Here is a 15,060-nt window from a genome sequence, read left to right as displayed (position 1 = left end):
CATTGCTACTTCAACGAGTGGGTTCATCCAATATATCGTGTTATCTGTCGTGTTTTGCCATAAATCTATCCAATTTGTCACTGTTAGGTTATGAGATCTAAGCAAGGTTCTTGACGATCACAACCTAGTGAACAAGATATGGGTTTGGTATCTAGTTCAACAATCGAACAGAACATAGTCCACGAGCAAATTTTGAACCTAGCGCATGTAAACTCGCCCCATCTCTGCCAATAGATCACTTGGGTCTCGTGTGGGGCCCACATACCTTAATGGCTGAGATGAAACGGACTCGCATGTTCTAGGTACATGCAAGAATTCTACTTAGGAGCTCGAATGTCAAGTGATCTGTCGATGCTAGTTTAGGATTGTTTGGTAAGTTATCTAGTATGGCAAAATGCTGGACTCGTTAGAAGTGGTTTATGTCTTCCGATCGGGATATGGCTGAATAGTTGTATATCTTCAGTTGATGTTCGTAATTTAGCAAAAATACACATGTTGATAGGGATTATGAAAATCGTAATGATTAAGTGGGGACAAAAGAAAAAGAAATATCCAGTACCCATCTTCCAACCATCCTACCGTATAATATAATAACTTATATCTATACAAATTCCATGATGGTCTAAAAAGAACATTGCATTGCCACGAAAAGATGATCATATGATCCGGTGAGAAGAAAGATGAGGGATGGTTCAACATTTTAAACTTTCTCGTAATTGTCCTGCTTTCGCCTCCATGGAACCACCTGCTTAAAGTTTTCACAAAGCGTTGCCTGCACTTAATAAAAAAAAATTAAAAGTGCATAAATACATGCTTAGATTAAATAATTTCAAGCCCAAAAAACAATCACCCTAAAGAAACATATAACTTGTCATGGGACTTAATAGAAGATGAAAGTTACATCAATTAGATCATAGACAGATTTATAAGAAAAGACATTGGTAGTCTAGAGTATTTGAATATTGATCCATGTGCTTGTAAAACCTAAAATTTTTAAATGTGGCGGTAATAGTTTCACAACTTTTGCGTGATGCGTAAGTGTCATGGGTCATGCTTCGAATTTTTTCTCATGTTCTCTCATTTATCATATCGGTCATGTTTGTGCTTAGAATTTATGCCAAATTTCAAAGTGTTAGGAGAATTTCATAGAATTTGACTAGTAAACCTTGTGCCGATTTAAAAGCTTATGAGTTGGCAATGTCCCATAAAATTTTATAAAGATGAAAAGCAACAATTTTTTCTCCTACCATACATACATACATACATACATACATACATACATACATGGGTGTAATAAACATAGTTGTGAAACGACTAAAACTTTGTGCCTTAAGTTGAGCACATGCATGAGTCCATGATCTTGTCTTAGTGGTAAAATAACTTAAACTTGGCATCTCAAAAAGCGCAGGAGATAAATAGATTAAGAACTTAAATGAGTAGAAACAACTTTTACCGAAGTGAAAGACGATATAATAAAAGTAATTGATTCTTTTAATAAAATTTAACAAATTAAGTTTGCTTACCCACAAATGTGACTTTGATTGAGATAGACCTATGAAGCCCCCTCTCCTCCTCCTTGTGTCGGTATGTGAGTAACCATCTCCCCCGCCGCCGGCGCTATCACCGCCACTTCTAGCTCCACGGAAGGAAGATGAAAACTCAGGAATACCCTCAACGTCTTCTGCTTTCTCCCTTAATATTCCCCACCTCATCGACCCGAAAATTGACGCCTTCTCCTTCACCTCTCCCTTGCCCCTCTTCTCCGGACTCCTGAAAGACCCTCCTATCTTCCTGAACGAGAACGTCTGAGCCGAGCGCCGACACATGTAAGGTCCATCGAGCACGCTCGTCGGGGAGGGCGTATTGGTAAACTTGGCCTCGTCCCACAGCCTTGGAGGCGGCTCAAGGCACGGCAGGCTCGCGACTGCACTGGGCTTGGGCTGGTCATTGGCCCGCTTGGGCTTGCCCGGCACTTCCTCCCACTCGAACGGTATCGAGATCGAGGTTTGCAGTGGCGGGTCGGGCATGTCCGATGGATCACGCCGGTGGTGGTTTGGAAGCGACAATACGAAGAGTTTCGGAGTAGATCTTCGTGAATCCTCTCTCTCGGACTCCGAATCCATCTCTCCCTCCCTCTCAACGTATTTCAAACTCAAGGATCTATCTATGAACCCTCTGGGGGATTCCTCCGTGGGTTTTGAGCTTTTATAGGTAAACGAAAAGCTTTGCCTAACGTTCCATATTGTGTGATGGAGAGGGATAGCCGCAAATTTTGCATGGTAAAATGAATCCTTAGGTTTAATAAAGTTAAGGGCTTGACATTCTTTATTGGAAAAATGACCCTTTTCTCTTCTTTTCCCAACAAGTGCACACTGATCATTAGCAGATAATGACAGCATGACTTTAACTTTAGGGCACGGTCCTTGAAGGGTGTTAACTCGTTAACCCTAAGATGAGGTTCAAAATGAGAGGTCACATATAGCAATTCATTGGCATTTACCAAACCACTAGGTCAAAAAAAGGGGGGCCTTCCACGCTTTATAGAAAAAAAACCAAAGAGAGAAAGAAGGGTTCTTAGATCAAGGTAGTCTCGTCTTATCTTGAAACTATTCAATGATAACGACAATCAAGGTCATAATGCATCAGAGAATACTTGGCTCTCTCAAAAGCCGTGGTATGACCAAAAAAAAAAAAAGCCGTGGGGAAAAAAAATAGATTTATTTTCTTCTTTTTCGCCTTAATTTTCGTCGGGGAAAAAATTTGCTATTATTCAAAAGCAAAGATCATTTCACTTTTGTTCAAAAACAGAATCTTTCATACGATTTAACTTCTTGTCAAAGAAGAGAACAACTTTTGTTTGTGTCGGGTGGGCGGGAAAAAATAGGATGTCTTCACATATATTTCTGGAGAAAGAGGACCCACATTTGCTGATTCACTTTGATTTATGACATAACGTTAGGCGGGTCAAAAGCTACTACCAAGGCTGGTTGCACTTGCACTTGCACTGGCACTTGAATACGCCTTCTCTTTCCGGCAATCTTGATTTTTCTCAGGTGTACGTTAGGGCAAACAGACGTGAACCTCAGCCTCATTAGTCATTTACCAATTTGGGGTCCTTTTTTTTTCGGATAAATTGAGAAAGACGTTTAACATGAGCTCGACTCGTATGCGTCGCTTTTGGTTGAGTACACGGTAAGTTATACGACCTTGTTGCGGGTTCCCGTTCTGACCGAGCATTCGTTGCTAAGTTATACGCGATTGCGAAACATAATTCCGAAAGATAATTCGATTTTCAGAATATAAGCAGTAGTAGCTAAATAGAATTTCCGAATATACGAAAGGATAATGGTTTCAACGTCTGCGAGAGGAGGGGAAGGACATAGGGAATTCAAAAATGTTGTTTGGAGGAAAGCAGTGAACGTTTATCCGACGAAGGTCTCTTTTTCTTCTCCTTTTTTTTTCCTTTATTTTGAAATGGATTCCTTCCTTGTTAAAGAAAAGAAAACCACCCTCGAAAGGTTCACATCATTGAGAAAAAGTCATCAACGTGAAAGAGAATCCAGTTAAATGATCCGTAGTCGTTTGTTTTTAAAGTTTTGTCTTAAGTTGTTATACACACACGGGAAGGGCGTTATTGTTAAGTATTTGGGACTCGAGTCAATTCTCATTTAGTGAAAGGTGCTGCTCAAGTATGAAATGAATTCGGGCTCGGACTTGACAATACTCAATAGTAGTACGTTAGAAGTCTTAAAACTTGTCACCATAATACGAGTGAGTCCTAAAACTTTCAAAAAGTGTAATTAGGTCATAAAACTTGTTAAAAAGTACAGTTGGGTCCTAAAACTTTCAAAAAACACAATCAAGTTCTAAAATTTATCCGGTCGGTGAACTCCAACCCTTCCGTTGATTACACTTTTTGAAAATTTTAGGATTTGATTGTGTTTTCATGACAAATTTTAGGACTTGATTATATCTTTTGAAATTTTTAGAACTCGATTGCACTTTCGTGACAAATTTTAGGATTTAATTGCACTTTTTGAAAGTTTTAGGATTAATTGTACTTTCGTGACAAGTTTTAGGACTTTCGGTACACTTATCCCATTTTTTTTTCTACGTATTGCCATGAACATATGAAGCAGACTAATGTTTTTATTTTCATGGGCAAGGTCCCAAGGACGCTCAAAGTCAATTTTGAGGGTTAAGTTTGAGTTGAACACAGAGTTTTTTTATTTTTTTATTTATTTTTTTTAATCGAAAATTAGTTGCATTTCATTCATCCAAAGTCGGAATTACAGTTGCTAGTAGACAAAGATTAGCAACAAATTAAATCCCAAAGTGGTTGGGGAAAATTGACAAGCCAATTTGATGGGAGCATTTTCCTTCCATGTGTCTTGGCGATCCAATCGGCCACACCTGTTGGCCTCGCGAGGGACAGATTTTTTTTCACCTGGACGTCTTCGAGCTGGCCCAACGTTTCTCTGCAATCCTCTATCGAGTGCCGAATAGCCCATGGGCTTTTGTCAGGCCCCTCAAGACATGTGCAAAGTAAAGTACAATCTAATTGTACTTCCACCTTTGGCTTCAGTTTGAGTATGGGATCCACCTTCCCCTTCGGGTCTCTCTCTCATCTCTCCTCCGGCACACTCGGCAATGCCGTTTTCAATGCTCGGTTTTCACCTTCCATGGCCGGGAGAGCCCGGACCCCGTTTGCGAAGCCACCAACGACGACGCCATCTTCATCTCGGCGCATGCCAGCCACCGATCCTTCCAATTCGCCTTAGCTCGAGCTTCGAGTGATCTTTGGTCGGGTTCAGGAGTCAAAATGACGTCATTTAATTTTAAAGGACTGCTTTTGGGCCTCAAGTCTCTTTCGTTATTCCCACAATACAAACACAACCTTAACTAATCGTGCCAAGCCCCAAAAAAAGGAATCATGCTAACATGTTTTGGGCCCCGTTGGCGATTATTACTTCGGGTGGGCGCGGGCTTTCAAGCTCGAACCTGGAGTCCGACCCGATCCCAAAATGAAGGAATCCAACGGACGCAAGTCGGATCGGTCGGACAAGCCACAAACCCCTCCCTTAAACCTCAGACTGCTCCGACCTCTTCGGTCTCTACCATCGAGCGAGGATCAAACTCGCCACCACCGCCACTGAGAGTTGTCGCTCCCACAGGTGAGTCCCACCCGCTCAAGCCTCGCAAATCTCTGTCTCGCGATGCTACTTCATTCAGCCCTTTTTCTGTTGCTCTGTTCATGGTTGTGCACGAAGATTTCGTTCCTCTCTTATACGTGTGAATCATAGCAATCCAGGCTGGTGAACCTAAGGATTGATCCGTTCTTCCGTGGCTTCGTGTCATTTTGTTCTTTCATCTGTTTCTGTTCAAGTTCTTTAGCCTGTGATGCTCTGTTCTTTTGGTTTCTTTTGCGTTGAATCTAGGTACTTCTCTGTTTTCCTGTAACATATTCTTGATGTTGATGTTTAGTGACATTCCGAGTCCGGTTTAATCGGAAAATTGGTTTCGGTTTGTATATCTAGAAGGAAGATACGGCCGAGGAGACTTCAGCAGACAGGAAGGGAGGGGGAAAAGGGTGAGAGATGAGAGGATTGCAGCTCCCACTGACTCAAACCCAGAAAGTGAGGCTGCAGAGAGCACTCGAAAAGCTCGAGGCTTTGTTGTCGAAGGCCAACTCCAATGCCTCTGTCACTGTGGCCGACACGATTCCTGTCAACTACGATGACGCCTTTCTCAAGTACTGAAGCTGACCCAGTTCAGTTTTTATATTGATATACCCTTTAAGTGACTGTATTGGGCATGATATATAATATTAGTTCCCATATGCTCCAGTTTTGCTAAGTTCACCTGGTTTAAGGAGGGCTTGGTCCTGCAAGTTTTGAAACCAGTCTCAGCATATCGTAGAGTTATATTTGCAAGTACACACATTATTAATTGGCTTCATTTACATCATTTTTATTTGGGCTGTGCTTATTGATGAAAACAAGGGGCCATGGAACCACTGAACATAATGGCGAAGTTGTTGCTACAGTATGTGGAGTAGTTGAGCGAGTCAACAAGCTGATCTATGTCCGTACTCTGCGAGCCAGGTAGCACAATGTCAGAATTTGTCTGTGTACAAGAAGAACTGCTATTCGTTTCTTTTCTTTAGATCTTCTGAAACAAGTCTTATTCTTCTTCCCTTAACATCACAATGAGTGTAGATACAAGCCAGAGGTTGGAGACATCATTGTTGGACGTGTTATTGAGGTGATATACTTAATGCATTTTTTTAATCATTTAGTGCACACAAATAATCCAATCAACTTCAGTAAATTTAAACCTTATGTCGATAATTCATGTCAATATGTGCGCATGTGAATGACGACATAAGCTCAACTGTGCATGCTTTATTTCAATATTCAATCATCATAATTTCCACTGTCTTTTATTTTTTTTATAAGCTTAGCTACAAGGTAGTATAGGATATTGTTAATCAGTATAGGATGACAGAAGATTGATGTAGATAATTGCATATGCATGATAAAAATGTAAAGTTGATTTATTTAGCTTGCTGGAAAAGGGCTCTAAATTTTGGTCGTAAGATAAATGAAGTTCGATATCCGGTATCACCCAATACTCAATATCTCTTTGTACTTTGCAGCGAAAATGCAAATTTTTTTCTCTTGTTGATAATTTGCCAAGCGGTGATATTTTTCTTGCATATCTGCTGAAAATATGTGAAACCTGCATGTGCTGTATATCTTACTGTAACATTGTCTTACATTTAGTACTTAATGTGGGAAATTTTCTCTCAATTTTCCCAGCTTATATATTTCAGGTAGCTCCAAAGCGTTGGCGACTGGATATAAATTATAGTCAAGATGCTGTGTTAATGCTTTCTTCAATTAATATGCCTGATGGAATTCAGGTAACCATGTAGCATTTTCTTTTTCTTTGTTTTTCTTTTAGATGCTTCGATCTTTGTATGATTTCACACGTGGTATGCAGTCTTTCAGCTTCTCTATGTTTTCTGTTGTTCTGCTTTTTTTTCTGTATTTGTAGTTATCACACAGATTGCGAATGACTGGATTTGTGAAAAAATGGAATGATGAGAGCTACTAGTTCTGTAGTCTTTATTTTATTCAATGAATCTTATAATGCATGGAATTCCTTGAAACAGAAAAGTCAACATACAAAGGAAGAAGGTTCTCTGTAAAGAATGTTCCACACGTGTTGCCAACTGTACCATAAACTCAGAGTGTGCATATGTTATACCATAGTTTTGAAGGTCTGTTTTTGTGGAATACATGGATGCACTTTGTGAAGCATTTATCCTTTTTCATAGTCCTTGGAGAGCGATGTCTTGTAATCATTCCTGAGGCTCAATGATTGTCTGATTGGCAGACACAACTTGACTGATATGGAGCTTATGTAGATTCTTAGGGAACGTCATAAATCTAATGGATGGTATGATAGTGATTCTAGTGTCTGCAATTTGGCTTGGAAGGATTTTCTCTCAATTTCCTACTTGCAGTTCCGTTAATACTTATCATTCATATCACATTATTGAGCGACTACCAGATTTTATGATCCTTTACTACCATGCTGGATACTTGTTTCTTGGAATCAAGAAGTAGATAAGCTAGGTCAGATGTTCCGGACAGATAAACTTTTGAAGCTCATTGTTGCACTTTTCCTGTGTTTTCCTGCTTTGATTACTAGAGGCGAAGAACTGCAGAGGATGAGCTTAACATGCGCAGTATTTTCGAAGAAAATGATGTCTTATGTGTAAGTCAAGTTTCCTATCTTTGTGGCTCTTACAATGGGAACTAGGTCTATGAATAGAGTAGCAGGTCTTCAGCTTTATGTAAGGATTTTTCCTTTGCCTTTCAGGCTGAAGTTCGTGGCTTTCAGCATGATGGTCTGCACCTCCAAGCAAGAAGTCAGAAATATGGAAAGGTTTGCATTGTGTGCTTTAGATGCAGAGGCCTAAAGATTTAAGTTTTTGTAAACCTACGTCTAGAGAATTTGAGGGATTGGGAAACATGCTTAGGATGAAAATATGCCATGGTTCAGCGGGGATAAGAAAGTCTATTTGTGTATTCTTTGTGAATGCCATGGTTGATTGAAGGTTGCACTTGAGCTGCTCAAATGCAGTCTATGTGAATATGCTCATCTTCGCACATTTGGTCTTGCGCATCATGCATCATTTCTTTTTGCTGTTGAAAGAACACTTTGGGGCTTGTTCCCATTGTGGTAACCTTCTCAATTGTACTCTTACAGCTTCAGCGGGGACAACTTCTCTCAATCCCTCCTTATATTGTAAAGAGACAAAAGCAGCACTGGCACTACCTAGAAGAGTACGGGATTGACCTGATACTCGGTTGCAATGGATTTGTCTGGGTCGGCGAGCACGTGGAAACCAAGGATGAAATGTTGGTGGATCAAGACAAACCTGAATCACAAACTTCAAAAACAAACGATTACTCCATGAGTCTTGAAAGTCGAGAGCATACATACACACCATTGGAGACAAGGCAGAACATATGCAGAATTGCAAATGCCATACGTGTCTTATCTATGTTAGGATTTATAGTCACGATAGAAGTGGTCATGGAAGTAGTCAATCTGGGTGTCTCCCAGAACATGGACACACATGAGATGCTAGGATCGGAGTTTTGTGTGTTGGTTGCGGAAAGGGAGGCTGAACGGCGGAGCCAGAAAAGAACAAGGGGTAACTAGGTGTCAGTTCAATGAGTTAGATGTTTCTAACTTTGCCTGGAGAGCGACTTGGGTAAGTCAATGAAGCTCAAAGGAAAAACAATATTTCCAATAGTGGCATTGTAAGATGATAGGAATTTGGTTTTTTTCCCTCAGTTTTGCTCATTGATTCCTTGCTTCCAATATGCTGAACCAGAGGCGAGCAAGCTTCTTTTTCCTTTTTCCCTTTTAAGGCCAACCAAAATTTAGATATTTGGATAGTTGAAGTGTCATTGCCATTTCAAATTGGAATAATCTGTAAATTCCTAAAAAAATTAGAAATCTTTTATGGTAAAAGATGAATGTAGACATGGCACTTCAGTTTCTTCATTGGAGTTTTCTGTTTCATTCATTGTCTTGGACTGCTGTGGTGTTTATTTATTCGAGCCAGCCATTTGTTGAGTGACAACAAAACGAAGAACTACAAAGAAATCAATCTGGATGAGGGAGGATGATGTCTCAGGATATCCAGATATAGTTCTTCTATGCGCAATCACCGTAGAGAAGACAGTTGTGGTCGTCATTATAGTTGTGGTTGCTAGATTCTTGTGAACGCTTCTTGTCCCAGAAGATAGGGAAGTTTAGTTTAGCGGCCAGTTGACTACCTGAAATGAAACACAAGAGGGAAACTTTTTATCCTCATTTGCTGAGAGAGCTGTGATGTTCTGAAGAACTTGAGCATAAACTGATAATGTCTTGTGGTAGCACACTGATATTCCTCACTAGAGGTAAACTCGCACCAGAAACCGAATGTTACTTCCTTCTCACGTGCTAAATCGTTGAATTTGGGGTCTGAATTTGCCGGCGAGATACTAATTAGAAAGAAGCAGAAAAATAAAACAGAATGACAATGCCACATGCAGCATTTTGACGAAGGTAGAAGGAAAAGGACTTTCGAAAGAGACTTTGTTTTCCTTTTGGGCTGCACCTAGCAAGATGCTCAACAATGCCTTATATCCTATCGAATACATTTCTTAACACTCTCCCCGTTGCTGATCCAAGTGATGCCTCAAGTAGGTAAATAGAAGTCTAATTCTTTTCATTTCGGCTGAGACCGAATGTGTTGATTCCAAAAAGAGGAGTGCACTTCAGTTGTGGCGGAAGTGCAGAAGCAGAACTTGACTTGAGTGCCGAGAAGCATCAACGGTTGCAGAGATGAGGAAGGTGAAGATGAAAACAAAAGGTAGTTTGAGTCCAACCATTTGCCCAATCGTGAGCACTTGTTGCCGTTCCCTTCATCCCCGTTACAAGTGTTTGCTGTCATAAAGCTTCTCGTGCCATCAAAATGGCATGTCGATGTTGGAGTTCCAATGAAGATGTTGGCCTCGGCTATGGTGTGTATAGATTTATAGTCTATTTTATCAGTTGATATAAGGACAAGCAAAACCAGACTGCCTATCCGGGTAAGTCCTTGGAGAGTGACGTCTTATATCATCCAGGAGATTCAATTGAGTTGTCTGATTAGAACAATGTATGCCATGTAAGACCTCCGGGGACGTTATTCTACAACACTTCTTACACCGTTGTGTTCTGGGGAATGAATGACTTTCCTTCAGTGCATTCAATTTGGCAGGGGAGGTTGTTCTTTCTACTAGCATTGCTTACCTGACTAGTCTTAAGACGTTATAGAGCTAGTGCTAAATAGGAAGATCTTCTGGTCCTTCACAGCGAATGCCTATGCATATGTGAGTTTATGAGTTATGAAGTGGACAAGCCTGTTCAGATTTCCTCATAAAAATGAACTTCCAGACTCATTTTCTCGTAGTTCACGGTTCTGCCTTGGTCACTACGGTAGACCATATGCAAGAAAATGTGTAACTTTATGAAGCAATTCATGTTTGGCCCCTAAACAAAAGTAATGCTCAATCTTTCCGCTTTTCAGGCTCAAATTTCGCAGCTTCCAGAATGATCCGCACCTCCAAACAAAGACAATAAAAATATCTGAAAGAGGCTGCACTTCGTATGCAATAAAATGTGTCACTGGCTCCGGACAGTACATGAAGATGAACCAAGAGATGGTCCTCCTATATATGCAGTCATATGCGTCGAACAGAGATCGAACATTGGGGCAGATATAGTTGCTGACAATTAAATTTACAAGCCTGGCTAAGTTTTGATATCGGACAAGGACACAATGCCTTTCCAAGCTCCATCTCTCGTATATATCCTCTTAGCACACCATGGGACATAAACAGTAACAAATTGGCAGGAGTGCAAGGACATCAAAGCTCATCCTTCCTAGAAGCTTTGAGACATTCCTCATCCCAGTAGTAAGGATACTTCAGTTTTGCAGCAGTATGAGGCATGAACCAGTCTTCATATATGAACCTGAAAATCAAGGCCGCTCGATATAAGTTTAGTCTGTTAACTACAAGGATGAAAGTCTGACGGGATGCAATGAGGCTCAGGAACAGCGAAGGGAAGTTACAAAATAGATTTCCTTGTGCGTGAAAGTGAAGTATTCATCCATACCGTAACGACAACTTTCAATATTCAAAAAACTTGCAGAGCATCTAGAGTATTTTCTTAAGTGAGTAACCAACTATTCGAAATGCATCACATAACTAAAATCATCACACAAAAGAAAATCTAGTCCTAGCTAGATGTTTACCACATATCACATTACATCTGGCATCATCTCTGCCAAAGCAGTGTAAGATGGTACAAGAGGGATTCTGAAATGTCCCAGCGAGGTACAAATATATAACTATGTTTCGCAAGTTCAAGTTGGCCTTGCCAATCCCAGCAATTAATTCATTCTTAGTGGAAGACAGTCATCAGGTCCATGCATTTCTATCACTACAGCCTAAACAGTTCTGCACTTGTTTTGATTCTTTCTACCGTATTCTTTTCTCTCAGTGTCATCCATATCAATGGCATTAAGAGTCGGCCTCTCTCTCAATCTCGAACCCTGTCAACAATAACTTCTGCCACAGATTGGACCAAAGTCTCTACATCAACTCTAGTTAACTTAAATCTCTCAAAATCCTTCAGCAAAAGTACAAATTAGCATGAAGAATTAAACTTTCAATTGGATGAGGAACCGCCATGAACTTGATAATCTTATGAGAAAAGGCAGATATCTACACCACTGTACAGCTGAGGTCTATCCCAGAGATTTACTAGGCAATTAACAGGCAAAAATAAAAAGGCCAGTAGGGCCAAGATGCTGTGAAGAATACAAACAGAGATTGAACCATAGAAAGTAATATGCCAGCAGAGAAAGATAATTTGCTTACACTTTTACTGGTGGACGAGATATGATGACAAGAACTTGCAAATCCTCATGTTTGTTTGTATTCCATACCTGCAAATATATAGCTAAGTCTAGAATACTTGAAAATCGATTTAACAGTGGAAGCGCCTATCAAATGCAAAAGAAAACTTCTAGCATTTTTGAGAAGAAAAGATTTTAAGACGAAAAGCATGACATTACAATCTAAAATAGCAACGACCTTGGCCTATTCCTTCCATAGAAAGAATGAAGACGTCGAACCAGGGCTTCAGCTACCTTCCAAATTGCCTGAAATGAACCACCCTCTCTCCCCTCACCCTCATCCAACCCTCAACACCCCCCACCCCCCAAAACCCAAAAAAAACCCTTCCCCAACCAAAAAAAAAAAAGTCTCCTCTCCTCCTCAGAAAAAGAAGTAAAGAGGATGCAAGTAATACCTTCTTAACTGCCAGACCTATCACACAAACTAATCTGAGACAACCTGCCAAATAGGTGAGTGGTAGTAGTATCCTTTAGTCCTTTTACTGAATAAATCAGATTACAAAGCTAATTCTAGTCCTAGCTATAAGACGGAGGGATGCGGTTGAAGACACGAGACCCTAATACCATATTTAAAACTCATAAATTCGCTCAGAAGACACCTCAAGAAAGCGCATATATTTTTGGCCAAGAACTCCACGTATTACCAAAATTGAGGATAGATGGGGATCATTACCTGGTGAGCATCATTAACCGGGATGTGAAACGTGCTGTTCGAAAAGATAGAGAACTCTTGAGGTGTTCCAGGGTACTTTCCATGAGAATCTGAGGCAAGATAGAGAGTACCACTCCCTTTGAGGACAACAAAAATTTCTTCACAAGAATGCCGATGTATTGGCGTGTGAGTACCGGGAGAAAAGGTTTGTAGCCACACCTCAACCTATTGAAGCACATAAAATTACAAGTACATGATCCTCAGAACAGTTTGTCATCTGAAACATATCCACCAATGGAGTACAAAGGCAGGTTCTAAAATATATTGAAGATGGAGCAAGATGAAGTAAAGCCTGTACAACATACAATTATCGTTAGAATGGTGATTTGCATGAATGATTTAGGAATATAAATGACGAAATCAACCATTTTATGGAATCTGAAAGACAGAAAGATGTTTCTGGACTAATCAGACCATTCCATTGTATTGATAATTTCAAAATGCTGTTCATAATAAAACCAAAGCATAGAATAGTAAGATGGCGGTCAGGCAAGTATGCCCCTGTCATCTAGTGGTTAAACGTTTTTATTTCTGGATAAATACATGAGCATGCTCCAAGGAAGTTTCAGAAGAAATTACATATTGAAACCCATCTATTTGACCTCCATCCCTTCCTAGTTAGCACTTATCAAGTCATTAAGCTCTTGCTGTGTGGTGGAAGAAAAAACTGCATCCAGAAGATGTCCGCAAAGAATAAAACCCTCAAAAAGGGTACCTCTTTCATCCCATGCATGAACGAACCTGCAACAGTTATGTGAGATAAACCTCCCCTTCCATAGTTATCTTGTGGCAGCTCGCTGATGTTCCTCACTAGTGATAAACCTGCACTAAAAACGAATCACCACTTTAATTTCCTTGGAAAAGAAAAATTCGAGTATGGAAGGAGAGGAGTAATAGAGACTAGCTGGCCAGTACATTCATAGTTGGTTAAAAATGTTGAACTTGACTCAGAAATTTTGCAGCGACTTTGCAACAGAAGCAAAATTATGAAACAGAAGAACGATTTCATATTTCATACCAATTACCACGACATAGGTAGAAGAATAGCGATGAAGCATCACCTTGAGTGTTTTAAAGCCTTATCCAGCACTTAATACAGAAGTGCTTGGAGGCTGCTATGTTCAATTCTGCTAGCAGATTTTAAGAGTCACTTTCTTGTGCATTTTAAAGAGAATTTCTTGCTCCAGACTGGTCCCATAGTATATTGTCGGAAAGCCCTATATGTCTAGTTTTTAATGCATCAATTTTCAAGCAAATTGAAGTCTTCAGGAGGACGTTAAGTTAAAATTTCTATGTGCTACTCGAGTTACCCCGACAATGAGTCTTTTAGTAATGATATGAATTTTATGTTGTTCCTGGAGTCAACTTGAGTATAAAATTAACCTTCTTATTTATGTTTAATCTGGGGATTGTTGCTCTTGTCTTGGAAAATAAAAGATACGGTGTCTTGGAAGGTTTTTCCAAGTTGAGTCTATATAAACCCCTCTAATGCTTCCTTGAGGGTTAGAGTGTGTTGATTAATGGAATTTTAGATACGATTTACTGGATTAGAATATCACCAAAACTCTATATCTCTTTGGTACACACCATCCCTTTGTCGCATTTCTTTTTGCTCATAAATCTCTGAATCCTTCAGTATATAGGACCACGGCAAATTTCTTAACATTCTACACCACACCAAACACAGTTCTTAATACTGCCACTCTGCTGCTAACCCAAGACACACTACTAAGTATACAGTCCACATCACTTGTATGAGACCATGATTAGCAAAGAAAGAAGAAACTGATGCCCAACAGTCATTTTCAATAACTGGGATACCGTATGCTGCCACATAAATCAGAACAGGTTTCTAGAAAATCAGTAACGTCATATGAAAAGAAATTAACATGGATATCCCCAGATGACCAACCTTACTCCCAATACACCAAACCATCGATTCCAGTATGAGGAACAAGAAAAGAACCCCCACTGAAAAAGAGATCAGCCTATATCTAAGCACGCTCTCAGACGTTGTCCACCACAGACGAAAGGGAGCTAATCTCCAGGAAAGATGAACTCCGCACGAAAGAAAGGTCGAACTAGCAAGGAAATGACGGAAGCATTTGGGAAATTCCCGATGCTTCGAGCAAGAAATGTTGCTTCTTTCCTAGATTGCAGAAAGAAAAAGCCGAACCTTGAGTCGATGAGCAGTGCGAAGCGTCGGAGAATGCGGAGAGGAGGAGAGTGAGGACGAAGAGGAGGACGAAATGGGGCCGGAGCCCGACCATTGTCCGATCGTCTCTTCTCGATTGTCGGAGCATTTGTGTGGGGC

The 15,060-nt window shown here is 40.2% G+C and overlaps 3 protein-coding genes across 5 annotated transcripts; 1 reads left to right on the top strand and 2 right to left on the bottom strand.

The window, feature by feature from the left end:
* Positions 1-537: 537 nt before the first annotated feature.
* On the bottom strand, positions 538-2,224 carry LOC115756709 (uncharacterized protein At4g00950-like). The gene is made up of 2 exons (XM_030696580.2): positions 1,524-2,224; positions 538-772 (listed from the first exon to the last, which is right to left on the bottom strand). Exons 1-2 carry the CDS (start codon positions 2,121-2,123, stop codon positions 701-703), a joined length of 672 nt encoding a protein of 223 aa, XP_030552440.1. The 5' UTR covers positions 2,124-2,224; the 3' UTR covers positions 538-700.
* Positions 2,225-5,032: 2,808 nt separating this feature from the next.
* Positions 5,033-8,898, top strand: LOC115756707 (exosome complex component RRP4 homolog). Of its 3 annotated transcripts, XM_048284109.1 has the most exons (9): positions 5,077-5,174; positions 5,541-5,752; positions 6,003-6,104; positions 6,219-6,264; positions 6,836-6,925; positions 7,720-7,785; positions 7,891-7,956; positions 8,281-8,775; positions 8,811-8,898. In XM_048284109.1, the coding sequence occupies exons 2-8, from the start codon at positions 5,598-5,600 to the stop codon at positions 8,737-8,739; spliced, it is 984 nt and encodes a 327-aa protein (XP_048140066.1). In that variant the 5' UTR covers positions 5,077-5,174; positions 5,541-5,597; the 3' UTR covers positions 8,740-8,775; positions 8,811-8,898. The 3 variants fall into 3 exon arrangements, with proteins under 3 accessions (XP_030552438.1, XP_048140066.1, XP_030552436.1); XM_030696578.2 differs by having other exon boundaries at positions 5,033-5,174; positions 5,538-5,752; positions 8,281-8,898; XM_030696576.2 differs by lacking the exon at positions 5,077-5,174 and adding an exon at positions 5,179-5,198 and having other exon boundaries at positions 5,538-5,752; positions 8,281-8,898.
* A 1,731-nt stretch (positions 8,899-10,629) lies between these two features.
* Positions 10,630-15,060, bottom strand: LOC115756710 (auxin-binding protein T85). The gene is made up of 6 exons (XM_030696582.2): positions 14,923-15,060; positions 13,462-13,568; positions 12,708-12,911; positions 11,997-12,064; positions 10,715-11,085; positions 10,630-10,673 (listed from the first exon to the last, which is right to left on the bottom strand). Exons 1-5 carry the CDS (start codon positions 15,047-15,049, stop codon positions 10,980-10,982), a joined length of 612 nt encoding a protein of 203 aa, XP_030552442.1. The 5' UTR covers positions 15,050-15,060; the 3' UTR covers positions 10,630-10,673; positions 10,715-10,979.

Source organism: Rhodamnia argentea, chromosome 1, assembly GCF_020921035.1.
Source record: "Rhodamnia argentea isolate NSW1041297 chromosome 1, ASM2092103v1, whole genome shotgun sequence".
NCBI lineage: Eukaryota > Viridiplantae > Streptophyta > Magnoliopsida > Myrtales > Myrtaceae > Rhodamnia > Rhodamnia argentea.
The sequence above is the reverse complement of the archived record's forward strand: the minus strand, read 5'-3'. Positions and strand labels throughout refer to the sequence as shown.

What these genes read in the sequence shown, in the direction of transcription:
- LOC115756707 (XM_030696578.2), top strand. Translation starts at nt 5,598, where the DNA reads ATGAGAGGATTGCAGCTCCCACTGACTCAAACCCAGAAAGTGAGGCTG. An exon ending in TACGATGACGCCTTTCTCAA is followed by an intron (nt 5,753 to 6,002) that starts GTACTGAAGCTG and finishes GATGAAAACAAG; the next exon opens with GGGCCATGGAACCACTGAAC. An exon ending in GAAGTCAGAAATATGGAAAG is followed by an intron (nt 7,957 to 8,280) that starts GTTTGCATTGTG and finishes GTACTCTTACAG; the next exon opens with CTTCAGCGGGGACAACTTCT.
- LOC115756710 (XM_030696582.2), bottom strand. Translation starts at nt 15,049, where the DNA reads ATGCTCCGACAATCGAGAAGAGACGATCGGACAATGGTCGGGCTCCGG. An exon ending in TCATGCATGGGATGAAAGAG is followed by an intron (nt 12,912 to 13,461) that starts GTACCCTTTTTG and finishes GTGCTTCAATAG; the next exon opens with GTTGAGGTGTGGCTACAAAC. An exon ending in TCTCGTCCACCAGTAAAAGT is followed by an intron (nt 11,086 to 11,996) that starts GTAAGCAAATTA and finishes CTTGATTTTCAG; the next exon opens with GTTCATATATGAAGACTGGT.
- LOC115756709 (XM_030696580.2), bottom strand. Translation starts at nt 2,123, where the DNA reads ATGGATTCGGAGTCCGAGAGAGAGGATTCACGAAGATCTACTCCGAAA. An exon ending in AATCAAAGTCACATTTGTGG is followed by an intron (nt 773 to 1,523) that starts GTAAGCAAACTT and finishes TATTAAGTGCAG; the next exon opens with GCAACGCTTTGTGAAAACTT.